General features: G+C 36.4%; 4 protein-coding genes and 1 long non-coding RNA gene across 8 annotated transcripts; 1 reads left to right on the forward strand and 4 right to left on the reverse strand.

The window, feature by feature from the left end:
* Nucleotides 1-1567: 1567 nt before the first annotated feature.
* LOC111778564 (U-box domain-containing protein 24) lies at nucleotides 1568-5280 on the forward strand. 2 transcript variants are annotated; one of them, XM_087125953.1, is made up of 4 exons: nucleotides 1568-2549; nucleotides 2623-2923; nucleotides 3466-4859; nucleotides 5166-5280. In XM_087125953.1, the coding sequence occupies exons 1-4, from the start codon at nucleotides 1803-1805 to the stop codon at nucleotides 5178-5180; spliced, it is 2457 nt and encodes an 818-aa protein (XP_086982079.1). In that variant the 5' UTR covers nucleotides 1568-1802; the 3' UTR covers nucleotides 5181-5280. The 2 variants fall into 2 exon arrangements, with proteins under 2 accessions (XP_086982079.1, XP_023514240.2); XM_023658472.2 differs by lacking the exon at nucleotides 5166-5280 and having other exon boundaries at nucleotides 3466-4978.
* A 688-nt stretch (nucleotides 5281-5968) lies between these two features.
* Nucleotides 5969-6830, reverse strand: LOC111778570 (uncharacterized). Its single transcript, XR_002812577.2, has 3 exons — nucleotides 6656-6830; nucleotides 6498-6561; nucleotides 5969-6300 (listed from the first exon to the last, which is right to left on the reverse strand). It is a non-coding gene; the product is annotated as an uncharacterized LOC111778570 (long non-coding RNA).
* An 887-nt stretch (nucleotides 6831-7717) lies between these two features.
* LOC111778587 (HIT-type Zinc finger family protein) lies at nucleotides 7718-10869 on the reverse strand. Its single transcript, XM_023658503.2, has 5 exons — nucleotides 10652-10869; nucleotides 10478-10550; nucleotides 10164-10317; nucleotides 9439-9480; nucleotides 7718-9212 (listed from the first exon to the last, which is right to left on the reverse strand). Exons 1-5 carry the CDS (start codon nucleotides 10723-10725, stop codon nucleotides 8329-8331), a joined length of 1227 nt encoding a protein of 408 aa, XP_023514271.2. The 5' UTR covers nucleotides 10726-10869; the 3' UTR covers nucleotides 7718-8328.
* Nucleotides 10870-11306: 437 nt separating this feature from the next.
* LOC111778577 (uncharacterized) lies at nucleotides 11307-23336 on the reverse strand. Of its 2 annotated transcripts, none has more exons than XM_023658490.2 (14): nucleotides 22564-23336; nucleotides 22052-22141; nucleotides 20879-20941; nucleotides 20192-20278; nucleotides 19960-20112; nucleotides 19719-19876; nucleotides 18829-19063; nucleotides 18444-18554; nucleotides 16315-17373; nucleotides 15934-16194; nucleotides 14598-14783; nucleotides 13240-14394; nucleotides 12349-12687; nucleotides 11307-12127 (listed from the first exon to the last, which is right to left on the reverse strand). In XM_023658490.2, exons 1-14 carry the CDS (start codon nucleotides 22978-22980, stop codon nucleotides 11765-11767), a joined length of 4677 nt encoding a protein of 1558 aa, XP_023514258.2. In that variant the 5' UTR covers nucleotides 22981-23336; the 3' UTR covers nucleotides 11307-11764. The 2 variants fall into 2 exon arrangements, with proteins under 2 accessions (XP_023514258.2, XP_086982089.1); XM_087125963.1 differs by having other exon boundaries at nucleotides 22052-22162; nucleotides 22564-22699.
* A 710-nt stretch (nucleotides 23337-24046) lies between these two features.
* Nucleotides 24047-27439, reverse strand: LOC111778596 (uncharacterized). 2 transcript variants are annotated; one of them, XM_023658532.2, is made up of 5 exons: nucleotides 27199-27439; nucleotides 26111-26216; nucleotides 25753-25874; nucleotides 25526-25647; nucleotides 24047-24533 (listed from the first exon to the last, which is right to left on the reverse strand). In XM_023658532.2, exons 2-5 carry the CDS (start codon nucleotides 26214-26216, stop codon nucleotides 24224-24226), a joined length of 660 nt encoding a protein of 219 aa, XP_023514300.2. In that variant the 5' UTR covers nucleotides 27199-27439; the 3' UTR covers nucleotides 24047-24223. The 2 variants fall into 2 exon arrangements, with proteins under 2 accessions (XP_023514300.2, XP_023514291.2); XM_023658523.2 differs by having other exon boundaries at nucleotides 26111-26241.
* Between the last annotated feature and the right edge of the window lie 49 nt (nucleotides 27440-27488).

Genomic DNA, 27488 nt, shown 5'->3' on the forward strand with positions numbered 1-27488 from the left:
GGTATCATCTTCATCATATGCTACACAACATTCATATCCAAACATTATACCTTTCATGGAACAGTTTGAGCCATTTTCGACCACTAATAAGCCCGGTAACGAAACAGGATTATGCTCGGTGTTAAAAACACAAAACTAAAAACGATATCGTTATGAAGTACTTCTTGGTTCAAGAAGTTCGTAGTAGAATGTTATATAACAAGTATTCGTTCTTTCTTTTCATATATCAACGAAACATTTGTTTCTTGTTGTTCGTGTTAAAACTTTTCGTACATGTTTCATTACGTAAATCGAAACCCCACGATCCAAATCGTGTCGTAAGTCGTTAAAAAAACACATTCTTTTTAGTAGAACAAATATGAGGTATGAAAATTTAAATAACTGATCTTAAAAAAAAAATAATAAGTCAGCTAAACTCACGTACCTTTGTTGTTCGACGGAAATTATATTAACTTCATAAATATTTAACAAAGATTATTCCTAAAAATATTTATTCCCATTTTTTTCTCGGGTCTTTTTTTTAATAAAAAATTATAATTCCTTTAATCCAATTTTTTTTTCTAATAATTTATAACTTGCTTGTGTATATACACGGCACAAACAAACATCCATTTGGATTGTCTTAGAGAATGTTGAATTTATTAAAGAACGACAAAGACAAATAAGACTTAATTTATAGTCAATAACGTGTGAACTCGAACTTCTTATCATTATTATTTTTATCAAATTATAAATTTTTTAGTGCAAACCAAAGCATAAAATTTATAAACTGGTTGCAAATATTAATATATTGAAGTCTATTTATATGGTATATTATATGAATCAAGAGGGACATATAAATCAATTTAATTTAAATGAAAGAGAAATTTAAGCTTTTTTTTTTTCTTTTATAATTTATTTTGCCTTTTCCTTTTAATTAAAAATTCATTTTATATAGATTATAGTGACATCATATTACACAAATCAATATTTTCTTTTTTACTTTATTAAAAATAATATTATATCTTGTAATATATATATATTCAAGATGGTAGTTGCACTAAGTATATTTTTATAAAAAAAAATAATAAAAAGTACTTCAATTTTAATTTGGTCCTTATATTTTCAAGAAACTATACTTTTGCCCCTGAATTTTGAGATTTTACATATTCCCCTTAAAATTTTTTTACAAAGCTCACTTTAGTTCTTAATGTTAATTTTTTATTAGTTAATTTAAAATAATTAAATCAATTTTAATTACTTTTTTCATCAACATTAAAATTAATTAAAAAATTTACATAATTATATTTAATTAATTAACTTGAAATTAAAATGGAGACTTAAAATCAGTGAACTAAATAAAAACTAAATGCAAAATGCAAATAATTTGAGACCAAATAAAAAATGAAGTCAAAACTACTGATAAAAATTAAAATAATAATAATAAAATAATAAAAAAGACTTGGTCAACGATGGGTCGTTTTCATTCCAACGTGCAAGGGACGGACAAAGGGAGTTGGCCAAGCGACACGGCCGTCCGCCACTCCTATCCGATCCCTCCTTCCCAATGCTCCAAAAAGCACCAAAAATGTCCTCAGCCCCACAGAACACTATGCCTTTAACGTTTATTATTACGTTTTCCAGTTCAAAGTTTATGCCTACAGCTACTCATTTAACTGCAACTCTCTGTCTTTTTTCTAATCTTCTTCTTCTTCTTGTTCTTGTTTCTTTATATTCCCTCTTCTACTTTGAATTCATCACTGACCCTTTTGAGCATTTCTGTGTATTTCTGTTCTTTGTTGTTCATGAGACTCAGTTGAGAGATGAAACAGGTGAAGGAGATCGAAAACAGAACCTTCTCTGAGGTTATCTCTGGAATCATAGCATCTACGGATGAGTTAGCTTCCATATCCAAGAGTTCTGAAACAGAAAAGGAGATGTTTAATGAATTAGCTCTTGTTTTGGAAAAAATCCCACCAATTTTCAGTGATTTGAGGGAGTATGACGAGATTATGGACACCCCATCAATCAGAAAAGCTGTTGGATCCCTTGAGAAGGAGATAATGCGCGCCAAGTGTTTGATAAATGTCCCCAACCAAAAGATGAAACATGTTGAGTCTATTGCCCATGATCTTGGCCGGTCCTTGGGCCTTGTCTTGTTTGCTACTGCTGAGGTCTCTACGCAATTCAAAGCGAAGATTGGGGAGTTGCACAAGGAACTGATGAACATGAAGTTTAGTGAGAATTGCAGTCCTACTTCAACTTCAACTTCGAGTCGAACCACGGAGTTCGTATGTGATTTGAGAGTGGAAGAGATTGAAGAACAACAAGTTAGCACTAAAGTTTGTGACATTGCACATCATCTCAAGTATGGAAATGATGATGAATTCAAGCTTGCAGTTGTGGGGTTGAAAGAGTTGATACATAGTAAAAATGTTGATGATGAATGGCTCAACGAAGAGGGAATCGTTTCGATTTTGCTGAATCGTATGGATTCTAGCAAATCCGCGAATCAATCTATAATCATTCAAGTACTTAGGTACCTTGTTTGTAACAGTCCTGCAAGCAAGGTAGAGCACCACAAGACTATTGCATCTGATTTGAATCCATTATTTTCAGTCCACTGAACACAATAATTTGCAGGGATTGATATCAAATGTGGGAGCCTTGTCAACATTGGTCAAGTCTTTGGCTGGGGACGAGGAGGAGAGGAGGGAAGCTGTGGGGCTGTTGCTGGAACTCAGTGATCTTGTTAATGTAAGGCGCCGGCTTGGCAGAGTTCAGGGTTGTATTGTTATGTTGGTTGCCATTCTGAATGGGGACGATCAGATTGCTTCGTGTAATGCAAGGAAATTGTTGAATGTATTGTCAGTGAACACCCAGAATGTGCTCCACATGGCAGAAGCTGGCTATTTTAAGCCAATGGTACAGCATTTGAAAGAAGGTGAAGTGAAGCAAAAACTCCAACTAGTATGCATTTTTCTTATTTTTTCAGAACATACTTTGAGAACTAGACTAGACACCTGGGAGCAATTATAGTAGCTCGGTTAAGAAGAACTAATGCCTTATCTTAATATCATGTCTATCATTTAGTGGGGTTCAATACAATAATCATATCGTTGCAAAGTTAAAAGCGTTTTGCTTGACAGGGCAACCAACGTCCCACATAGACTAGATAAGGGGAATATCGTAAATGTACAAGTGAGAGATACTATCACTATTTGTACAGGCCTTCTAGGTGATTTTAGAATCAAAACCATGAGAGTTATGTCCAAAGTGGATGATATCATATAAATTTTGAGGTATGTGGTTGATTCTAGTGTCCATCGAACATCCCTCTCACAAGGAATCTAGATTGCTCGAGGATCCAAATTCGCTTCTAGATATAAACAACTGGATTTCTAGCTCATAAAAAGAATGATATTTATGCTTTTAAGGTTAAGAAATTCATGAGCTATCTATGCTGAATGCTTTCCATGTCTTTAGGTTCTGACATGAATAAGATCCTTATGGCAACGGGATTATCAAGGATGGAACACACCGAACAAAGCAAAGCCTCACTAGGAGAAGAAGGAGCAATTGAACCCCTTGTCCAAATGTTCCGTACTGAAAAGCTTGAAGCTAAACTATCAGCATTAAGCGCATTGCAACGCCTCTCAGCCTTGAACGAAAATGTCCAGCGATTGATTGATTCTGGGATGGTCATTTCATTGCTTCAACTCCTTTTCTCTGTAACCTCTGTGCTTATGACTCTTCGAGAACCTGCAGCTGCAATTCTTGCAAGGATGTCTGAATCAGAGTCATTTCTGATGAACCATGAAATGGCTTTGCAAATGCTCTCACTTCTGAACTTATCAAGTCCAGTCATTCAGAATCATCTCTTACAAGCACTCAATAACATTGTTGCTAATTCCAGTGCGCTTGAAGTTAGGATAAACATGGTGGAGAGTGGTGCAATCCAGCTTCTCTTTCCCTTTTTGATGGAAAATAATACTAAGATCAAGAGCAGTGCCTTGAAATTGCTCTATACTTTATCCAAAGATGCACCAGAAGAGCTAGAAGAGAGCCAAATCAGTGTAATTCTGAGTATAATTTCCTCTACAAGTTGCAAAGCTGAAAGGGTCTATGCAGTTGGTATACTGAGTAATGTTTCTGTAACTCAAAAGAAAGCAACAGATATGCTGAGAAAAGCAAACCTCCTACCCATCTTGATATCCATCATGAACTCCAGCTTAGATAATTCAGATGTTTATGTATCTTTGTTGTCGGAAAGCATAGCGGGTTTATTAGTACGGTTTACGAATCCATTTGATAGGAAATTACAGCTTCATTCAGCAGAACAAGGGGTAATTCCTTTACTGGTGAAGTTGCTGTCAAGCAAGTCAGCCATTGCTCAGTGCAAAGCAGCGACTTCACTAGCTCAGTTGTCGCAGAACTCGCTCTCTCTTAGCAAGTCCCGGACTACAAAATGGTTGTGTGTTCCTTACTCAAAAGATTCAGTTTGTGAAGTTCATGGAAGGCAATGCTTCATAAAAACCACATTTTGTTTGGTCAAGGCTGATGCAATCCCTCCCATGATCCAAATTTTGGAAGGAAAAGAAAGGGAAGTAGATGAAGCCGTCCTCAGTGCTCTTACCACGCTTTTGGAAGATGAAATTTGTGACAATGGAAGCAAGTACATAGTTAAGATGTGTGGAGTTCAAGCCATCTTAAAAGTTTTAGGCTCAGGCGACATCGAGGCTCAACAGAAAGCGTTGTGGATACTGGAGAGAATATTCAGAATAGAGGAGCATGGAGTCCAATATGGAGAAACTGCTTGGTCAGTGCTTGTTGATTTATCCAGGAAAGGGGATTCAAGCTTGGAATCAGCCATCGCAAAGGTATTACAACAGCTGGAGCTATTTCAACTTCAATAATTTAGGTACCTGTGAGCAAATTTTAACAGCATAGATATATATATGTATATATATATATATATACCATGATTTTTGTCCTTGAACATTCATGTCCAGTTTGATCAGCATAAACCATTGTAGTTAAGGATGCATTAGGCTTTACTTATTCAGTTCCTCCAAAGATTTTGCATTGAAATACGAATGTGAATTCATACTTGCAAGTTCTTACAACTTTTGAAGTACAAAAAGAGTTGAAAAAGACGTCCCTTTTTGGAACTTCTGTATTCCTAGATTGGCTTATCATAGAAGAGCAGCACAACAACACCTGGAATTCATTACATTATCTTGAAACCATTGTTAAAAAGACGTCTCTCTCGGAAGGACCTCAGGCAATTAGGACAAGAGCTGGAGTTTCAATTTAAGGTAATTTCATTGTGTGAGATCTACACTGGTTGGAGAGGAGAACGAAACATTCCTTATATGGGTGTGGAAACTTCTCCCTAGTAGACGCGTTTTAAAATCGTGAGACTGACGGCGATACATAATGGGCCAAAGCGGATAATATCTTCTAGCGGTGGGCTTAGACTATTACAAATGGTATTAGAGCCCGACTTCGGGCGATGTGCCAGCGAGAACACTGAGCCCCCAAGGAGGGTAGATTTTGAGATCCCATATCGGTTGGAGAGAGGAACGAAGTATTCCTTATAAGGGTGTTGAAACCTCTCCCTAGCAGGCTCGTTTTAAAATCGTGAGGTTGGCAGCGATATATAACGAGCCAAAACGGATAATATTTACTAGCGATGGACTTGAGCTGTTACATAAACAATGATCTTTACACAACCACTTAAATGTCTAAACATGAAAGTTTGTCAAGAACGTCATCAAATTCGTCCTTTTATTCCATCAGTCTTGTTCTAGATTTCCTAAACCACAAGATTTGGGCTGCCTTGGTGACACTAAACTGGTTCTCAATGATCCAGTAATTGCTCGGTTACCATCGTAGTCGAGAAAACAAATCGTTTTAGATTGGTTCTTTACATACTTTGGATAATCAATACCATTCTTGGCTTGGTGAGGCGTAACCCATTTGTGGATGAGAAAATCTCTCTATTACACATGTTTTCACTTCTCATTACATTGACTTCAAACTTATAAGGTTGGAAGTCACAAGAAAATATGAACAGCTGCCTGAGTTCTGGAAGAACTAATACAATATGAAGAGAAAAAAGTGTTCAGCTAATATTTGGTTTGAGATAGATCACATCACATGAGTACATTCAGTCATGTCTTAAACAGTAAAATTGCTAGATAGTTGTCTGTTGGCTATGCATATAGCGTAAATCCTGCTGCTGCTGATGTTAATCACACAGTCACACTAACATCAAAGCAAGCATCACAAATCCAGCAACAGCACAAAGCAAAGATGCTGCAGAGAATTTTGAAAATCACTACTAGTTTATGAAACGCACAGTAAACAGATAAAACCATGTGCATCTGCACAATGAAAAGACAGTCTTCCTGAATTCTTACACTAAATCAGAAAGAGTGCTTACGAAAGTGAACCAAAACTTGTAACCAATGAAACTGCAGAAAGAAAGATCAGTGGTTGAGAACTACACTTACCATCCTTCAAGGAAGTTTCTGTTCCCTTTCTTTTGTGTATGTGGGCATCGAAAACTCTTTTTTTCTGATAAGTGAGTTGAAACAAGATTTACATAAGAATCTTTCCCCATCTACACACACACACACACACAAACAACAAGAAAAGAGTTGAAAAAAACCTGATGGCTGAGGCTGGTTTGGAACATCTGCTGCTACATGGCAGCACTCTTTGTTCTTTGCGTCTTCACAAGCCATCAGAAGAAAGACAAATCAGTGGCCGTGAGGTTTCACTACTTCAATGAACAACCCATATATTGCTTGCCTATATATGCTTAGAAAGTGCTTACTTTACCTAACAAAGAATCTTGCTATTCATGATGAAGAGTATGTTCACACCTAAGTTCATACATTCTCCACTCTTCAAGAAAGTAGAACAAAGATTAGAGGTGTCCAAGTGAAAGTGTGAGGCCCCACAGAGGTTTCTAAGTGAAAGTGTGAGGCCCCACATCGGTTGGGGAGGAGAACGAAACATTCTTTATAAGGGTGTGGAAACCTCTCCCTAGCAAACGCGTTTTAAAAATCTTGAGGGGAAGCTCAAAAAAGATAACTGAAATGGGTGTGAACGAAACTTTTTTTTTTTTTTTTTTTTTTCCATTTTCTCATTGTAGTGAGAATCTGTGCATTCTTAACATTGTGTCAAGATTAAGTTCCTGTTTATAGGATACTGAATATATTCCCCTTATCTTATCTTTTCGTTTCTTTTAAAAAAGTGTGTAGTATTATGTAGATCCTTCTATGGTCTGTAGCCCATATATATTACATTAACTAAAGCCCTCTGTAACTTACAGTGGTGCAATCCATTTCTCAAGTGCATGAAATCACTTTGTAATGAAGAAACAGAGCAAAAAAAGGAAAGAACAGAAGAACCTCTCTTATTGGATGCCTATTTAAAACTTGTGCTGAATTCATGGTTGTTTGAAACAGTCAGAGATTGTCCCTTGAAAGAAAAACTTGATGGCATTGTCAGTAAGACAACTACAAGATCCAAATAAAGTTAGCCAACTACCTTGTTTCTATCATTAGCTTAAAAATTCATGCCTTCTGTCTTTTAGCCATTTATTGTAGGTTTCTATCTTATTTGCTTATTATCCTATCAGGTTTTGGCTGATAATTTTGTAGCAAAGAGCTGGATGAGAAGAAACTCTCATGTTCAATTCTGTAGTAGAGATGGAATTAAGAAATAATCACCAACTATATAACTTCCAAAGAACCATATTTCATAGAAGGATGAAAGGAATATCTTTATCATATCTTGTGAATGTACATTACCTTCATTGTCCATATTTTGTGGTTTCATAAGCTATTATAAAGCTAATAGGCCTGCAAACAGACCTTTCACTGAATTCAAATTTGTCAAAGGAAGAAGGGAAATGGTCATAATCAAGCACCAAAGGAGAGAAGTAATGGGCTGTTTGTAGACGAGCAAGTGATAGAAATTCTTGAAGATTGCATCCACCGCCTGTTTGCCAATCAGTTAGGCATAGCAGGAAGAGAGGCACTGAGTAATTGAAGGAGGCTTCTGAGGAAGTATAGGTCTTGTGGTAGACTGTCTGTAAGTTGTAAGAGACAGGGCCCCTGAAAGAGCTTGTTTGATGTATTTTTTAGCACCTGAGAAATTACAACAGCCACTCATATCGTAGTTGTGGCATTCCCTCTCTATATTTGTTCCAAGGATTGAGCATATAGGCTATCCAAAACCCTTCAAATATATAGGATCTCCAAGCCATAATGGATCCTTAATGTATACCAGGGCAAAGATAATACACAACAAATACACATTGTTTGCACATTCTCATTTTATCTCCTCTATCAAAACTTTGTCGCTTCTTTTGGCCTTGCTATCCATTTTTGTAGACATTTTATGATTCTCAAACTCCATTATTGAACTCTTCTCCATTTTCACAATGTTCTCCAAAGTTGACCAAGCTTCACTTGGCTGCTCGTGAACCCAGCACATGATGAAAAAGATCTTCCTGTCAGCGTGTTTAAGCTTAGTACCAATGCCTGACCATCTAGATTTTTTTCTCCTCTTTTCTGATTTCAAATCTCTTTCCCCAGCTTGAATAAGCCTCTGCAAGTCGCAAAGCAAGCACACTAAAGCAGGACCGCCCAGAGAAAGCAGGATTGCAACATCGTCGATAATACTCAATCCAAGCTGCAAGCCCCCCACGTGTCGGTAAGCGGGGGAGCAGGTTTGTTCCAAGCAAGATGATAGGGCTTCTAGAACTGTTTCTGGTTGACCACTTTGGCCCAAGACAGAGGAGACACTCAAAACAACCAGAGCTGATCCTATAGCATCTGACTGCCAGTCTCCATTATACAAGCGAAGTGTGAAACAGTAACTATAGATGATATCAACCAGATGAACAGCCAAGAGAGGTGATGGCTTTGCAGAACTAAGCTTGCTAAGCAGAGGTAATGGGGTATCGGGTGCTCGTGGAATTTCACTTGATTGGTTCGCTTCTACTCCACTTGTTAGTGAAATTGTTGATTGCTGCTCAGCATGGAGTTGAACAAGTGTTGTTCCTTCTTTGCTCAGAGATATGGTTCTAGCAGAAGGTTTCGTCCACCAAGCTTCCCAAGGTTCAATCATTTTGCTTAACTCTCCTGATGCCATAGCTCTTAAGAAACGTTTCTTCTCCTCCACAGACAGATCATCAAAACTGAGTTGGCCACCTGCAGAAATTAGGAAGAAAAATCTATGTTCATCTATGTGAATCAGACGATTTAACACCTGGAGATAGTCGAAACTCAAAAAAATGAACTTGTAGAAACCCAATGGATGAGTACACATCATGAAAACAGAAGAGTTGAAAAATCTGTTCAAAAGCATTGGAAGAAATTCAGGTAGAATCAAGACTTATCACAATAAATGATTTCTGAGTGATTCCAAGGAACATACCAGCAAGAACTTTTTCAATAGTTTCCTCGGATAAAGTTGAATCTGCAAGGCACAAAAAGTCTTTAGTCATATTATAGCAGATAATAAGCTGTTGGAAGATTTAAGGACAAAACTTTGTTAAAATAGCTTCACAAAAAGAAATTTTCATTTCAATTTTATCATTAAAAAACTTATAAAAGTAACGATAACATGGCTCAACTATAGAAGCAAAGCATCACTCAACCAAGTACTAGAATCAAATGTTTTAAAAGGCTAAAGATGATCTTGAGAAAGTATGAGACGTAAGCCTCAAATATAATCAATGACATCTTTACAAATTCTAAGGACTAAGCATTACTAAACATAATAGTCATATAGAAGTAAATTAAAAAAAAAATCACCTCATCAATCGCCACTTAAATAGAAATCGATATTATCAATAACTGAATCGACTTATACCATAAATTTTTATCTTCAATGCTTTCAAGGTTATAGAAGTAGAAGTAGCAACAGTTCACATTGTGACAACTCGAACATTATTTATTTGAAGGATGAGGGAAATTAATATGATTCTTCTAATCATTCACAGAGGCACAAGTCTCTGAAGGTTCAAAAGAGGCGTAAAACTTGTGCCTCAAGGCATAAGCCTCAATAGCCCTTTTAACATTGCTAAAAATCCGCCAACAGACAACTAATCCTGGCCACGAAAAAGTAATAGTGGTGAATCAAGGATTGCGACCACATACCATCCTCATCCAAGTCTTCCATTTCCTCTTCCGAATGAAATCTTTTCAAAATGTCAAGCGTTTTACGTTTAGTACGATCATCCGTCCGCAATTGCCGCAGCTCCTCAACAACATTTTCTCGCATAAAGGACTCGGTACAACGATTACTATGAGACTGCAAGCCCAAAAACAATTCAAGTAAATAAACCACTCAATAGAGCTTCCTAATAACCTAAAAGAATCCTAAAAATTAAACTCAATGAAACTATAATATTCCGATGACCAAAATATGCATGGTTTTTTTTTTTTTTTTTTTTTTTTTTTTTCCCACTAACCTTGTAACATTGCAGAGAACAGTACCGAGAATTACAACGAGGACACGTATACTGTGAAAATTGCTTGTGGCACCTGCATTAGCATTCGAAATAGAAAAGGATGAGATTAGGAAATTGAGAAAAACAAATTTGAAGCAGAAATCATGAAGATGAATCCATGAGAGAATGGCATACACATGACAGACGGTCCGCAAAGGAAGATTGACGGAAGAAGACGAATCAACAGAGGTTCGTATCTCCTCCCCCATATCCAGCAGAAGAAGAAGAAGAAGAAAAAAAAAAAAAAAGCTTCAACGGATTCGGCGAGTACTCAGAAGGTGCGCTACGGAAACGAGGAGAAGATGAAGGAATGGCGATTACCCTAAGACTGGAATGTTCATAGCATAAACCTTGGGGTTCTCTCTCTCTCTACTTTCTAGAATCATTTTCTGGTGAATTTTAAAATTGGAAAAATACAATTATTTGAATATTTATATAATACTAATAAGTTTTGAGTATATATGATTTCTAATTTTTTTTTTTTAAAAAAAAAAAAAAAAAAAAAAAAAATATATATATATATATATATATATATTATAGAATTCGCTTAAATTCGATTTTTTTTTAAAAAAATTAAGATTTATTATATAAAAAATTAAATTTTATATCTAATAAATTCATAAATTTTAAAAATTTTAATTTTGAGGCAGAATTTTTTATTTTTAAAGTTGAAAGGTCAAAATATACATAAATATCAAATTTTAAAATTTTAAAAACTAAATTTATAATTTAAATCACTAATTTTTCGTCATGAATATTATAATTATTTCTTGCATCAATTATGTGGAAATTATATTATAATTATAATCTCTACTACTCATTTAACCCTCAAAGCTACGCTTTTACAAAATCAAAAACTTTGAAACTACTGAACATGAAAGGCTTTTAAATATACAATCCAATTCCACAGAATACCCGCAATATTGAGCACCTAGAAATGAGATTCAATAACAAAATCAGTTTGGCTTCTTTCCCTGAGGACGGTCTGTCGAGCGATCTCTTGCAGCCTTGCAAAACCGTGTTTCTACCGAAGATATGCCTTTCGGATGACAAGATGGAGAGTGACTGATCAGCTCGAAACTCACTCGTCTTGAATCTTTGATCGCCTACAAGTTTATCAGTGTTCAGTCCTCTTCTCTAAAATTGCTAATGTCATCGGGCAGTTGAGACAGCGTTGTTGTCGTCGTTGTGTCAATCGTAGTTTTCAAATTTCAGAAACCAATTACGTCAATGAGGTAACAAACCAAATTATTCTTCCATTGTAGTTGTTCTTTCCTGCAGCATAGTATTTCCATCATCTTTATCAGTCTCATTATCCTCGTTCTTAGTCGAACTATCCTCGAGCATAGGCTCCTCCTTCGGCCCACCGTATTTTTTAGCGTCGTTATCTTCATTCCCAGTTGAACCATTTTCAATTGAAGAATCTCCATTTGTACCATTTGTACCATTTGCAAGGCCATCGGTCTTTGAAGTTTCCACGGTGGTGTCTGAAACACTATCATTATTGGCTTGCTCTGTATCCATATCATTTTGCGCAGGAACATCATTTTGCTGTATGTCATCGCCCGGATGTGTGATATACCCATCATATGGGTGGCTGCTGATCCGAATCTGCAGGGAAAAAGTTCAGCAATCCGCATGACTAACACACAAATTACATAAGAACACAAAAAAAATCACATTTGATGATCTAAATAACTCAAAATAAGCTTTTTACTAAACCCACTTTATATAATTAGTTCTTCCAGAGGTGCTGATAAGAAAATTAATTTCAATTAAAGAACATTTTTTTCAAAAGCTATTTGAAACAAGCGATAAGTTTGTGATAATACCTGATAAAGCTGTTCCAGAATGCTGGCCATCTCCTCGCTACCACTCACATGGTAAACAGGACCAGTGTCTGCAACATTACGTTCTGTGTAAGATGTTATCTCATTCAAGTTGAGAGCAAGTCGGTCAGGCCTCTGAAGCAGAAGTTGAAATGTTGGCTGTAGTTCATAACATTGTTCAAACAGAGACCGGCGGCAGAATACATACAAACCAAGTCGAGCACGAGACATGGCCACAATCAATCTTCTAACATCACGAAGATGCCCCACAAAGCGGGTTCGAACTAGAGACAGTAATATGTAATCATTCTGCTGACCTTGAAATTTATCAACTGTCGTCACCTAGATTCAAATATCAAACAAGATCTGTTAATTAAGTGATTACAGATATGTAGGAAGCAAAGTTAAGATTAGATGTATGCAAACGTAAGGAACGCAAGGCACTTGCTCAGTCCCATGAATATTAAATGAAATGATTCAAAGGATGAGCACATACAAAGGAAATACAAATGGTTTCTCCAACTAGTTCAAAAGAGAGTTTAGGCTGCAGTTGTTAAAAGGAGCCATACGTTTACACCAATAGAGATTGTAACAAAGAGAAGACTCAAGGGTACCCATCGGAGTGCTTTTTTTTTTTTTTTTTGTCTTGGAAGAACCCTAAACTTCAAAAAATAAGATGACAGGTGAAGAAACGGTAGTTTATCCACGTCCTAGACTGTTTTGTTAAACCATCAATTCAAAAGACCAACAACAAATGTTTGTGTAGTAACTAAACAATTGAGAAAACTAAAAAAGATGTGTACAAGGATACTGACTCCATTGATTAAAAAATTCAGAATCGATAAGCAACAAATAATGTAATTGCTTGAATAAAATGAACCATTTTGGAGATACCTTGCTAGGGGCACCAATGAAGTTGTATGGTACACATCTACGATTAATAACATCTCGGATTAGAAGCTTCTGCCCATTGTAAGTTGTCAAGATGGATATCTTATTTGCAGGGTACCCAAGTAAACGCATATAAATATACACACTAACAACGTATTCAGCTTCCCCCTCGTTCTGATAAAACCAAGGAGAAGGGGCAGTCTCACCCCTACCTTGGTAGTCCGGCACATCCACTAGCTGATAATCATATGAGAACCCAGCATTTGCTCTATGAAAGCTTGCTGCCTCTTTCAAATAAGGAAGATCTCCCAATTCTTTATATCTCCAGTTATAAAGCTTGGCTATACTTGGTCTGGCACGACCTTGAGCATTGAGTTCGATATAAGGAATACCCAATCTGACAAACCTTGTAAACAAACTTTGATCCATATGGCTATACTTTTGAAAAGCCATATTCTTCACAACTGGGGGCAACTGATGGTGATCACCAATCAAAATGCAGCGTTTGAGACGTGCATAACCATCTTCCTGCCTCTGAAGTAACATTGGTATGAAAGTTTCAATTTCTAATATTTGTGCACTTTCTTCCATTAGCAAATTATCATACTTGAAGCCTAACCGAAGAAAATCTTTCCTCTTTAGGGCAGCATGAGTGCATGTCATTGCAACAATCTTTGCCTGCTTAGTCATCAAGTAGTTTGCACGATCAGCTGTAGACTTGAGTAATTCAAAAGCCCTACACTCTTCAAGCTCCTGAAACATTGTCTTAAGATGACGAAAGCACCCCTTAGCTGCCCGCATATCTTTATCAAAAGATTCACCTGTGAAAACTGGATTTGGTGAATTTGAGAAAAAATCCTTGAAGGGAAATCTCTCTTGGACAAAATTTGATTTATCCTCATTTCCAGCACAGGCGGCTATGAATTGCTCCCAGCGTGAGTACACATGCAGTAACCAAAAGTATCCAGCAGTTTCACAAGTATATCCAACGTCTTCAGGGAGTTGGAGAGATCTTGCCAGCCTCTCCACTTCACTTAGCAATTCCAACCTTCGCACAAGCATCGAATTGACACGCCCTTGCCGGCTGAAATCAAGATCAGTAGCTAACTCTTGTTCACCTTGACCAAGGCGAAGCAGATAGCGGGCAGGAACATCTCTCTGAGATCATTAGCGAGGTCAGAAAAAGTATATACATACATATATAAATATATGATTCAAAAGTATATGCGCCATGATAGCTTAAATTATGAACTGTATACAAAACTAAACACCGTAGTGCCCACACACATTCACACTCATTCACACACAGGGCGTGACCTAATTAATTATAAGATAGTAACAGTTCAGTTTTCTTCATTTACCTCCATTATTTTCTCGAATAGGTCATTCAGAGCTTGATTTGAGTGAGTGATTATCAATGTTCTCTGTGATGGACAATTGTGATAAAGAACATTTAGAACTTGAACAGCTGTGTCAGTCTTTCCAGTACCAGGGGGGCCAACAACCATGGTTAATCCAGGTTGAACACCAGAGATGATTGCTCCAACCTATAGTTAAAAAGAAGTAAACAAGGTTAGTCTCATAATTCAAATAGAGAGTTCCACCAACTTTTCTAATAGAAACGATGTCCATGTGTATATTATGCATTCCATAACACCAAGTTTCCCTATTCCTGAAATAAAATCGGCACAAGGACAGGAAAATTAAATGCACATCAAAAAAATAAATAACTTTGTTTAAAGAAATGTAATGCAAAATGACTTATAATTTGAGTTCCACTTTCCAAGTCTTACAGTTCGACCACGACTAATGCAAATATATGGAGTAGTTTCTTGCAGGAATGATTGGGTAGAATCCCATTTTTTCCCATATATTAGTGAAAAGTCTATTTCATGAAAGAGCCAGCTATGAACTCATTGTGATATGTACAGATTGGAAATCCAGTTTTAAGTACTAGTCCTTATCATTTTCTTAAATGTGCATTTTTTTTTTTTTTTTTTGGTAAGAAACTAAACTTTCATTAAAAAAAAAATAATAATAAAATAAAAAAAATAATAAATAAAAAATAAAAGAATACAAGGGCATACAGAAATACAGGCCAAAAATTAACAAGAGCCCCATGCTAGCTATAAAAAGGGATTCCAATAAAAAAGAACAAAACTAAGACCATAATTACAAAAATGTCTAGTGACCGCTGTCCACAAAGAAGCATTAAACTTGCGAATTCCCAAACCTCACCCGAATTCTGGACCTCCCTAAAATTCCTATTATTTCTCTGAAGTCTAAGGGAGAAGCTTGTACAGATATTTAAGCCTTAGATGATGTAGATTTTTCCAAAGAATTGCTGAGTAGTCTGTTTTTCAGTTTCATGGAGGAAGGTCTATGCCATGTTTAACTATTAGTTTGCAGCTCCTAAAAGATCAAAGGAGTTCCTCCAAGGCTTATGTGGGAGCATATTTGAAACAGAAATCTTATCTAAGAAATTGAATAATCTTCATTCTTCAATAATCTTGATAAAAAATAATTTTGTTTCTTTCTTTTGCAGGTAGCAACAATATTGAAAGCCATATAATTGATTGGTTGCTCAAATCCAAGAAAATAGAATTTTTCAACAGTCTTACACTTCACAGCTGTCAAAATAGTTTTGCATGAAAAAAGGAGAGCAAAAACAGGATGAGCAAAAAGTTGAAAAAGAACCTGTGTTGGAGTAAATCTGACAGAGTTCTGTTTTGGCTGATCTTGAGGATAAGGACCCGGGTCAGGAGGAGTATACGCCTCAACTATAAGCTTCTCCTTCTCAGCACAATCCATCATGTTTACATCATCCTTTGAAATGCCTGAAGACTTCTTATTCTCGGGGAGGGCATGATTGCTACCTCTAAGAACTCTAGGAAGCCTAATACGGAAAGGGGAACTTGGGTGCAAAATCTCCTCACCATCTGAATTTGTAAAACAGACCTGAACAAATGAACATATACATTTAGACTCGGATACTTTTGATAATATACACCAGAGGCAAGGATATTAATTCACTAATTTAAGAAATCATTTTAAATAAAAAGTAGAAAAAAGTTTAACCTGATAATCTGGAAAACATTCTTTCAAATGATCGGCATCAAGAAATGTATCTTTAAAGTCTACTGTTTCCAAAAGATCTGGCATGTTAGACCATTGAGCAGCAGAAGGATTCCCATAACCAAGAAGTATATTATGCAACCAATCAGGAACTATACAGTATTCATTCATAAGATCCCTGATAGATTCCAGAATAGCTTTAAAATTATTTTCCTTCGGTTTCCTCCTCATCAAGACATTAAACGTCCCATAAACATCTTCTGTACCCTTCTCTGCAATAGCACTGACATCCATATGGTACTGTGCTGTATCTAAAGCAATAGTTACAGTTCTCAATTCCCCTTTAGGAGGCTTCCACTCATCCGGTTTAATTCTTCCAGTAAAGTCATTCATCAGAGTTCCCTCTTCATCACGAATCTCAATAATTTCACATCCACGTACACACTGAAGGCCAAGACGTTGAGGAACACTAGCCTTGGCAGCTTCCTCTGAACTTAGAGGCTCAAATGAAGGACTAATAGAAAGTAAAAATAAAACATCGTGCTCCTTCAGAGCATTCCATTCAGATCTTATTTGGGCTCTATAGCTAGAAATGCTAAAAGTGACATCTGCCGTTACAGATGAAGGCTTGACTTCCCCAATATTTGGCTGCTTTACCTCAGTAATCTTGAATTCTTTAATAGGCACAGCCATTCTTGACCAGCCACGGAAAGCAGTTTGTCCCTCATTATTAATGTAGGCAAGGAGATGGGGTACAGCTTCCTGAATGTCTTCACGGATCTCATAAGTTGATTCCAGGCGGAAGAGATTGAAATTTCTCAGAAGATAGTCATGGAGCGTTAAAAACTGTAAATTTAACTTTGGAAGTGCCAAGCAACCTTCCCCCGAATAATTAATGCTTGGCACAACACTCTCATCCCACATAATCTCCTCATTTGGGTATAGTGGAAGTGCATTAATGGCTTCCTTTTGAGACTGTTGCTTCTCGAAAAAGGAAACGACAACCTCAATCAAAAAATCAACTCTATCCGACCAAGGATCTTCTTTTGACACTAACTTGAGCTGCATAAGCAACACCAAATTTTAGCCAAAAAGGAGCTTAAAATTATTTGTTATTAGAAGCTGGCAGCAAACTGTCACATAAAGCAAACCAAATGAGAGATAAGTGAAAAAACAAATGAGGGTGAGAAGAAAATAAAAGAGTTCTCTATGGTACGTTTCATAATTTCCGTGAATCTTATATTCTTTCAGGGAAAATGAAGTGACTACAGATGGTCTTTCCATTTAGGAAGATCTATAGCTTCTTATCCACCTTTTCCTTTAAGAACTTCTGTATTTTATACATCTTTCTTGGATTTTACCAATTTAAGTAGCTTTACATAAGCGCCTTTGGCCATCGAATGAATGCCCTGTCCTCTGTTTTGTATATCCTATTGTTTTTGGGAAAAAAGTCTGGTTCTCTCCCAAAGAAAAAAAAGTTGACAATAACGTGATAGAAACAAATTTGTAGAACAAGGAAATACAAAAAACTGCCCCCAAGAATTTAGAGGAGCTTGAAACCAACCCTCGAATAAACAAGCTGAACTATTAAGCACCATCGTTCACGTACATCTATCCCTCTATTTATAACCATCTACTACAGACCTCGACTCAAGAGTAATATACCTCCAGTATCCTAAAAAATTTCTAACCTCTACCCAAACAGAATTCCTAACAATATATTATAACCTGAATATTGCCTTCACACTACATGATTCTAGTTTCAAAAGATCAATTGCACACTTCATAACGAAATGAGAAACGATATGCAAGTCTTTTTCCTAGCTTTGAACTATTGTATAATAGACAAAGGGAAAGTTCTTTCTGTTCCATTACATTTTCATGCAGGATTGATCACAGTTCCCTAATCATACGCCATTTTTATTAATCCTTACCCTAGGTTGGGGGGTGTCCCTATCTGAAAATAAGTATAGAAAAACTATGAAATGTGTCCAACAATAGCGATATTGAAGTTGATAAGTTCCTTCTTTCTGATAAATCGGAAATATGAACAAAACGATCAACTCATCATTCAATTTTATATTTTTATCATCCCAGAATAATAGCAGTTAAGAGTCAGGTATTTCACAGACCTTAGAGCAAACCAAATCTTTCAGCTCTGGAAGAGAAAGCACAGATAGTTTCTTGGCAAGGTCAACGCGTTTATGAATTGAACCAACATTGGCCAATGCGAGTTCCCGCAGCTAAAAAAAAAAAAGGAAGAGAGTGATAAATACATTAGCCATACCTAAAAATTAAATTAGAAGTATCAAAAACAGAATTAGTAAAAAGAATAATAATAAAAAATTAAATATGCCTTTTACTTCATTGCACTTTAGAAGTCATACCCTCTTGTACCTTGGCAACTATTGTTTTAGTCATCATTGTATTATTTGTTTACGATGGAAAGGAATAAATGAAACATACATTTGCACGGCTAAACATCCTTTTTGCTTCTGAATCAACTTAGAAACTAACCTTTGGAATCTTCTTAAATGCAAGAAGCTGAAAAGATTGGACACGGTCATAATGAGATTGGAGAACCTCATCATCCGTCAACTGTGTTCCAACATGATCATTGATCTCAAATCCTTCGTAGAACTGCAGCAGATCAACCAGCTGAGCAAAAAGTTTACCTTTTTCATGTTTGTAAAGAGCACTTAAATGACATTTGGCAACAACAGCAACATCAGCAACAAGAGGTCGAAGGAATCTGAATGGTCCAACAAGGGTACAAAAGAGACAAACATGATTAAAAGAATAAACATTTAAAAAAAATCATCATGAAAATGTAACTAAAGCAAGTGCCCCAACAATCAATTTAAGTAGATCAACAAAACAAATCCAATATGCAATTGGAAGGCACTCATTCATTAGATTTTGGCCGGGGTTCTCTCTACCCTCACCCTTAGGTTGTTTTTTGTGGCCCTTGGTTTGGCCCTCTCTAATAGATTTCTTGTTTCTCATCAAAACAAACAAAATAAAGAAAATAAAAAAATCACTATGCAGAGATAACTACCACAATACGCATAGAGTCCATTTATGTAGTTTATTCACCAGCAAATTGGGGGAAAATAAAACTTAAATAAAATTAACAACTTTTGGGCAAAAGGAAAGCTATTGAAGGTCAACTATAATAGAGAGAAATCCAACAACATCAGCAGAAGGCTAACGGATCTCAGGAGAGAGAGAGAGAGAGAGAGAGAGAGAGAGAGAGAGAGGATAAATTATCATTTCATAACTGGTCAAATAATATTAAGACCTACTGCACATAGATCCATCAAAAATTAAACTATGAAAAATTCCATTTATCAAGATTTAAATTCAAACAAAGGATGTAATATCATGGACACAGCAGTTAAGTATACCTCCTTGTAGGGAGTTGACTTAAAAGGTCAATCAGAAACTCCATGAACCTCTCGCAATACAAAATGCAAGCATTGTCTCCATCTATCAATCCATTGGCAACAAATTGATCATTTTCATCACCTGAGTTACTTTGAGGGAACACTTCACCATCCAAAACCTGGTTCCCAAAGATAAGAGAAATAATAGTCAAGATTTTGCACAAAAATTACAAAAATAATCTAAATGAGAGAGACAGGCAACCTCCAGGAACTCTTCAATGAGGTTTCTTAAAAACTTCACTTCAAGAGTTGACAGTGGATCATAAACTTCCCCTCGTTTAATAAACTCTTTAGCCTCTCTCTTTATCATCCTTTTCCATTTCTTTATTATATCAGTATTAAGGCAAAGCTCCATCTGCAGATTAATGGTAGAGAAAATTGTTGTTACACATTCCAAAGGCAAGAAAAGATTAGCAACAGAGCACATGTCATACCTGAAAACGGCCATAAGATAAACTGTGCCAAGACTGCAGGCCTGCTATTCTCAATACAGTCTCACTGACAATCTCATCCTCCAAGCTCTGCAGAAGTTAGTTTTCAAAAATCAACAAGATATAAAAGAAGAACAATACAGGGAGATGTTGGCAGAAGCACGATCACCAGCCTAGAAAAATTATTGACTACTAGCTTATTTCATTTCATTAAAGGTAAATTAATTGACATGCATAAACAGGCCCTATGCTTTCCAAAGCAATTTGGAGGGAAAAAACTCATTATATACTCTTGCATTATGAGCTGTAATTTGTAAACAGTAAACACAACAGATTAAGTCCAAATTCAGTTTTTCGACTTCTCCTATTTTGTGTATTAGATGCAAGGAAGATTGCCATATTAGATATTACCGATCATTAGTTTGTCGATTGCCTTTTTGCTTGGATTAGCGTTCTTAGTATTCTTGAGACTTTCAATTCTCATAAAAGTAAAGATATAATTGAGCAATTCTTATATGGTCTCTTCTTTTTTTTTTTTTTTTTTTTTTTTTTTTGAGAGGGAGAGAGAGATTATATGGTCATCCTTCTCATCACAAAACTAAGGTTATTTGGGTACTGTAATGAAAGGTAGCCTTTGGTAAAACAGCAAGTAATTGTTCAAAATTAAATTGAAATAAACATGCCATATACCTGAAAGGCATTAATCATAAAAACAAGATAATTTGTCTTCTCCGCAATGCTTATTTCTCTTCCCTACATCATAATAGAAGTAGTTACATTTTCAGATTAAAAAAAACTGATAAATTAAGGTCTAAACAAAAATAAAGTAATATCTGGTCTATATTATTACAAAAAAAAAGACATTCATATGATGACATGAAAAGTACAACTTTGGGACTTACAATAGGGAAGAGAAATAATTTAAGCAGAATCTCGAAGATACAATAAAACGGAATACCCAATCAATGGCATAAAGTAAAGAGAGAACTCGTCCTACTTAAAATGGTTCTCATCAGAAGCAGGACAATTCTGTTAATAGAAAAACAATTAACAAAAAAAGAAAAGAAAAGAGGATAAGTCATATTCTTGAACTAAAAAACTACCGATAGTAGCAAAAAAGAACAGCAAAAACAACCCAAACTAGCGAAACATGAGAACAACTGAGAAAGCTAGTAGGTGGCTATCTTCTTCTTCAACCATTGCAACACATTAAAGCTCTGCCCATGCAATACCATATTTTGGAAATAAAAGGCACAACCGCAAAATATATATATGTATACCTTTTTATATGAGACAATTTCATTGATGATTGAAATTTACAAAAGGGATGTGTTATCCATGATGTTTACAAACAAAAAAAAACGTTCCCAATTTCTGCTTAGACACTAGACAAAACACACCAATTCAGGCCAAGAATGAGAATTGAGTTTCTTTCTCTACAAGACAATAGGAGAACAAGTCCTTCCCTAGACTATGAGCTAAGTAAAGAAGCTTACTTTCCTCCGGATTTCAAGCCTCTAAAAAACATGAGAAAAAAAATACTCCAATCTATTTGGATCGTAGTAACTAAATCTTTTCCTAATTTTCTCTATTTCTAACCGCAAGCGGCTAGAGACTTTTCCTATAATTTTCAGCTTTTGGTAGCTCAATTCCCTGGATCGGCTTCTATTTTTATATAGCTCATTGAATTTACATTCTTTTGGATGACAATGGTTTCTCAATGAAACACACACAAATATATCAATGTCATAAATCAAGAATGAAGTATAAAAATAAAGGATGATAATCTTTCAGCTAAAATTATCAATGGATCAATTTTCACAAGTACGGCATACCAAACAAGTCAATCAAAAGAAAACTAACCTCCTTCAGTCGAAGAACCCTCTCAAGAAACCCCTTAAAGATGTCTTTCCGATCATAAAAACATACCCAAGCTGCTACATTCTCTCGAAACTACCAAGATTAAATTACAATCTGTAAGAAACAAACAATAATATACTGTTTCAATAAATTATAACCTAATGACAACAATAAAAGAATGGTAAGGTTCTTTCTGGATGAGCTCTTACGATATTCACTTCAGTTTTTCATAAAATTAATAAAATTGTGCCTGAACGCACATCAATATAAAAGGGGGGAAATGGAGGTTTTTTCTTTTTCTCCTTCTTCCAAAGGAGCATCTACCAGAAACCACGAATTACCGTGCAAAGCTTATTGCAACACTACGGAATTTCGAATTAGCATGCAACTTCGCATTTCCGGCTAAATGCTTTACAGATTTCCATTACAACACAACGAGAAGTACATTTAAACGGAGAAATGCTAATGAGATCAGTTAATGAATTCCAGAAAGCTTTCTCTCACAGAATAATCACCTTTTCATTTACCATGAGAATCATCGACATTACATGCTCGAACGTCGCAGTCTCCGGGTCAAAATTAGGCCACAAATAGTTTTCCAAGTACTGACTGACCTCTAAAATCATCACCCTCTGCAGAGGCACGGTCTTCCGCGCTTCTTTAACCGAAAGCTCCGTCTCATAAATCTTCTTTACTAACTCTGGATCGAAGGGTTTCTCAGGCTTCGAAGGGTCGCTTACTTTCGACCAGTTCGCCGTCGCAATCTTCGTCAGCCGGTCTCGCTGAATCTCATCTAGCGTTATAGTGTTTGGCAGTGTCGCACCAGGCAAAGACTCCACGGGCTTGTCGTCGACCTCATTGGACTCAACTGGGTACTCCGCCACTCTGTGGCGCTTGAAATCGTAAACACCAGTTCCATACACCTTCGGCATTGTAAGTGGTTGGAAACCTTAACTTCTACGGCGGAGGAAGGAGGTCTAGGGTTCCAGAGTTCGCAAAATTGGTGCAGGGTTTTAGCTAGAGGGATGGACTTACTGAGGGATAAACCTCGGGGGCTGGGTTTCAAAGGAGCAGCAGAGTCGATGTAAACGGCCTGGTCACTGGCCGGAGTCGATGAACGAGGAAAATCTTCACCGTGGCGGTCGAAATTTACTGATTGAGAGAAGAGTCGCCGGCGTCGGCGTAAATGACCGTCACCCGACCAGGGCGGGTGATCGTCTTATACCTTATACTTCCAATCCCAAGACGTTTGGAACGCGAAAATTGGTGAAATTTTCAATAGAATTTCCTCAATTACATGCTCTTTCTTTTATTATTGAAAAAAATCCAATTATATTGTCAACTTTTTATTGTATTAATTAAAAATTCAAATTATAATTTATATGAATTTAAATCTAAATATTTTATATTTGAACTTAGACTCTCTTCTCATGAATATTTTCACTTTATCTCATTTAAAATTATCACAAAATCAACTCACTAAAATTATTTTAGATTAAAATCAATAATTTGATAAAGAATACGGGTCTTATTTGCATTAAATAAGAGCTTTATAACCATCACTAAACGTGTTAGAAAAAACCTACCCGACCATTACTAAACATGTTAGAAAAAACCTACCCGATTGTTATATGTAGCAAGTTGTTGTCGTTGTCTTTTGCTTACCTTCCCATATAACACAAATTTTAATTTCTCAAATCTTGCTTTTAAAATCTCTCTACCTGTTTTCTAAAACTTTATTCTTGAACCGGGACCAGAAGCTCGAGCATATGTCACTTGTTGCTGAGATGCAAGTGCCGCACAATCGCAAGTCTACTATTTTCAAATGTAAAAATCATCGACTCTCCATTTTTAGCCGAACATACTAGTAACAAGGCAACAAATACATCATCACACCAGGCATGCAAAAAATTCGGTCTACTAACCTTGTTCAAGAACAAGGCATTTAGATTAAAAATTATATACATCCAAAAACTCGAAAACCGTATAGAATCAACCTAATATAAAATTTTAGAGCATATCGATTTCAAAACTTTCCTTTGAGTTGGTTGGGGTTCGGGATTAAAGGAGAATATGGAAATTCCCAAATGTAAATATTATACATAACTGACAGAAGAGATCAATACCCAAAATTTCAACATAACAAATGCTGAACCTACAAAAGTTGCATTGAATCTACTGTTCTTCATGTAAATGAAGATTCAGAGCAGGTGATGTGGGCAACAGTGCTTGAAGCTCTCCATAGAACTTTCCTAGACGACTGTTATCTGAATTTTGCTTCAACAAATCTATTGTTTGCGAACTCGTATTTGCATCGACGCATTCTTCTTTCGTGTGTTGTGCCATAATATCGTTGTGGAATAGCCTAAGTGCATCTGCTGTCGAAAGAGAGTTCACAGATTCATACAAGCTTTGGAATTTACTTCTGTTTTCTTCAATCCCTACTAGCTTCTCTTTCAAGTCATCAGGAAGGGAAGCAAGCACACTTCAGAAGATGAAAACGAAAACATTCAGTAGAAGGCAGTATTACCAAGAACAATGGACCAATGGCCTTTTTTCCATGAAAAGAACAACTCTCATTGAGAACAGCACGAAGGCAATACAAAAAAGCAAAATATAAAAAGAAACATTAAAGAAAGAATAACAAAAGGATGCTCCAATTCAAAACAACGAGAAACATAATTGCTGAAGGCCTTGATGACACAGAAGATCGAAAGAGATATTAAACTTGGTCAGTCCCAACTCCTCCAATAACTTTCCTTTTTCACTACGACTCTCCTATTTCTGTTCAGCCAAAATTTTCCATAAGTCGCAAAGAAAACAGCCTATCAAACAAACTATTCGACTAAGAATTCGCATTTCAAATCGCCCACCTAAATTATGATTTAACATCTAATTATATGCATAATTTTGCTAGGTGCAGCAATAGCTCAATCCTCACCAAAGGAACGACGACATGGGCTTAGACTGAAATTCAAAGGAAAGAAATAAGAAAGAGGGTGAAAAAGGCAATGCAGGTTACCAACTTGACACTTGTTGCACGACATATGAGGCTGACTTAAATCGGGTCCTGGAGAAACCCTATGCGTGCTGCACAGGGACTGCGAGACAGATGTGGTTTCATAAATACTACCCTACACCTCTTTGCATGTCATACTTGACGGGCTCTCTTAACAATACAGAATGCAACATCATGTAGGGCCGACTTGAAATGACTTTCTAAGTGCAAAATGAATCATTTCAAACGAGCCCGAAGGACTAAAAATTTGACAGACTTTTTGAAATGTCAGCTGTACTCAAATAACACATATTTTAGAACATAGGAGCAATATAATATAACTGTTCAATTACAACAACCCAGTGTTCTTTCACGTTAAAATAAAAAGAAAATAACAAAATTCTTGCTGACACAAACTTCAAGAGATACGTATGAATTCATGCATGTGTAAAATGATAGGAAATTTATTCTCTCCTAACCTGCTAACACCTCTGACAAGACCCAACTTATATCCGATAGAGACTGACTGCTTGAAGCCAACATTAAATCCCTCTTGAGATGCAGCTTCTTTCCCAGCAATTAAACCATCACGGTATCCAATCTAAACGATATTCAAGAGTGAAAAAGGAGCATGAAATCCATTTAAATCCTCTCTTGTGAAACCATTTATTAAAGAAAAAGATAAATAGAATAGTTAATCTGTTACCGTATGAAATTGGTCGTGTCTTCTATGCCACTCCCTATCCAGATCAGATGTTTCCTCCAAGCCTTCATCCGAACCACCCCATAAAGATCCATCATCTTCAAACGAGTCATTCACAGCAGAACCTGCAACCAGACCCTGATTCATATAATCCTACAAACGTAGGTCAAGTTATGACAGCGTTTTTTAGGCATAATTTGTGATGTATGGTCCCTTGCTAGATTATACGTTTCTGTGGGCATCGGTGACAAGAATCTTTGGTAACTATTCTTTTGAGTATTGTTTTACTTAACTGGAGCACCTCCCTCTAGTGGGGTTCCCTTTTATATGTACTAAGGCATTATTGAAAAAATAGTAATACCTGATGGCCGATTTTGTCTGTAATCAGATAATGACATATCAGCCAATTTTGATTTTGTTGACTGTAAACTCTCGGAATAAAGTTCTTCAGCAATGGTACCCTCCATCTATCAGAATTAGGCCGATTTTAATCTTCAGCAACGAATAAAAGAAAACTTTATTGTGAATTCAATTTCAAAGAATAATCAGTTACTTAAATTATCTCAACATAGAGGGGAAAAAAATAAACGAATGGTTCTCGACAAAACCAATTATTAGGAGCATTGAGCCTATACACTCAATTCCACAAAAACAGATAAGCATTTCATACACCAATGGTCATATTAGAACTAAACGATTGGCAATTCTATTACAACATCTGTGTCAGCAAAACATCTTCGCCCATCAACAATCTCCCATGTCATTATCTTTTCATAAAACTAGAACTAGAACAACAAATTAAAGCCCCAATTTTGCTCAAAGAAAGCTTAAACACCCCAATAACCGAAATGCGGAAAGATCAATTGTACGAAGAGAAGGAGAGGAAGAGAGGTGGGATACCCAAATCAAAATTATGAACATCGCCAGATTCACTTATCTAGCTAAATCCGTATTCCAAAACCTGAGCTAATCATAAACCATTTATATCATCAATCCATCACAAACAAAACTTCTTCTCAATCAATTTCTAAAACCCAGACTCAGATTCTGTGTCAGAACGGATCACCAGCCGTGAAATTGATGAATTACAACCAAGCAAGAACACCTAGAGCATTGGGCATCATTCCTATTATTCAGTTTCCAGCCTAAGGTCGGTACTCAACATGCAAAATTCCAATTTAATTCACATCTACTAATTTCTAAGGGAAATAACTCAAAATGGGTTCTCCAACCACGTCATAAATACTAAAGATACTATCAGCTATTAAATCAAAATAACCAACCGTAGGATAGCATTTCTGTTAACGTCTAAACATCAACAATTCATGTCCACTGAGTATCTTAGCATCAAACGGGCATGCATTATCAATCTTTTTATACAGGTTCCATTGTGTAGATTGAATTCAATGTACACAGGGAGAGAACTAGAGAAAGCAATAAACTGATTACCGCGAGAAAAAGAGCTGAAAGCGTTGGGCGAAAACAAGGCCGCGCCGTCAGCCGTGCGTGCTGATACGGATAACTGAGAGATGGAGCGGACGGCAAGTAGGATAGATTGAAATTGGTGGAGAAGGGGGCGCCGCAACAAGGAGAAAGCACCGGGTTGGCGTGGCGGCGTGAGGTTGCAGCAGAGAGTGAGATAAAGAAGAAGAGAAAGAAAAGTGCAGTCGAGGCGTGGCGGCGATCGGCGATCGGCGATCGGCAACGACAGAGATGAAGTATCAAAGAGACGGGAAAAA

This window comes from Cucurbita pepo, chromosome 1 (assembly GCF_057944985.1).
Source record: "Cucurbita pepo subsp. pepo isolate OVF chromosome 1, ASM5794498v1, whole genome shotgun sequence".
In the NCBI taxonomy this organism is placed as follows: domain Eukaryota; kingdom Viridiplantae; phylum Streptophyta; class Magnoliopsida; order Cucurbitales; family Cucurbitaceae; genus Cucurbita; species Cucurbita pepo.

Coding starts and splice junctions, on each gene's coding strand:
- LOC111778564 (XM_023658472.2), top strand. CDS start 1,803: ATGAAACAGGTGAAGGAGATCGAAAACAGAACCTTCTCTGAGGTTATC. Junction 2,550..2,622: donor GTAACAGTCCTGCAAGCAAG/GTAGAGCACCAC, acceptor AATAATTTGCAG/GGATTGATATCAAATGTGGG. Junction 2,924..3,465: donor GGTACAGCATTTGAAAGAAG/GTGAAGTGAAGC, acceptor CCATGTCTTTAG/GTTCTGACATGAATAAGATC.
- LOC111778587 (XM_023658503.2), bottom strand. CDS start 10,725: ATGGGGGAGGAGATACGAACCTCTGTTGATTCGTCTTCTTCCGTCAAT. Junction 10,318..10,477: donor GTTCTCTGCAATGTTACAAG/GTTAGTGGGAAA, acceptor TTGGGCTTGCAG/TCTCATAGTAATCGTTGTAC. Junction 9,213..9,438: donor TATTGAAAAAGTTCTTGCTG/GTATGTTCCTTG, acceptor TAATTTCTGCAG/GTGGCCAACTCAGTTTTGAT.
- LOC111778577 (XM_023658490.2), bottom strand. CDS start 22,980: ATGCCGAAGGTGTATGGAACTGGTGTTTACGATTTCAAGCGCCACAGA. Junction 20,279..20,878: donor TTATGATTAATGCCTTTCAG/GTATATGGCATG, acceptor TAACTTCTGCAG/AGCTTGGAGGATGAGATTGT. Junction 19,877..19,959: donor TCATTGAAGAGTTCCTGGAG/GTTGCCTGTCTC, acceptor TTTGGGAACCAG/GTTTTGGATGGTGAAGTGTT.
- LOC111778596 (XM_023658532.2), bottom strand. CDS start 26,216: ATGGAGGGTACCATTGCTGAAGAACTTTATTCCGAGAGTTTACAGTCA. Junction 25,875..26,110: donor CAGACAAAATCGGCCATCAG/GTATTACTATTT, acceptor GTCTGGTTGCAG/GTTCTGCTGTGAATGACTCG. Junction 24,534..25,525: donor CTTGTCAGAGGTGTTAGCAG/GTTAGGAGAGAA, acceptor CATCTTCTGAAG/TGTGCTTGCTTCCCTTCCTG.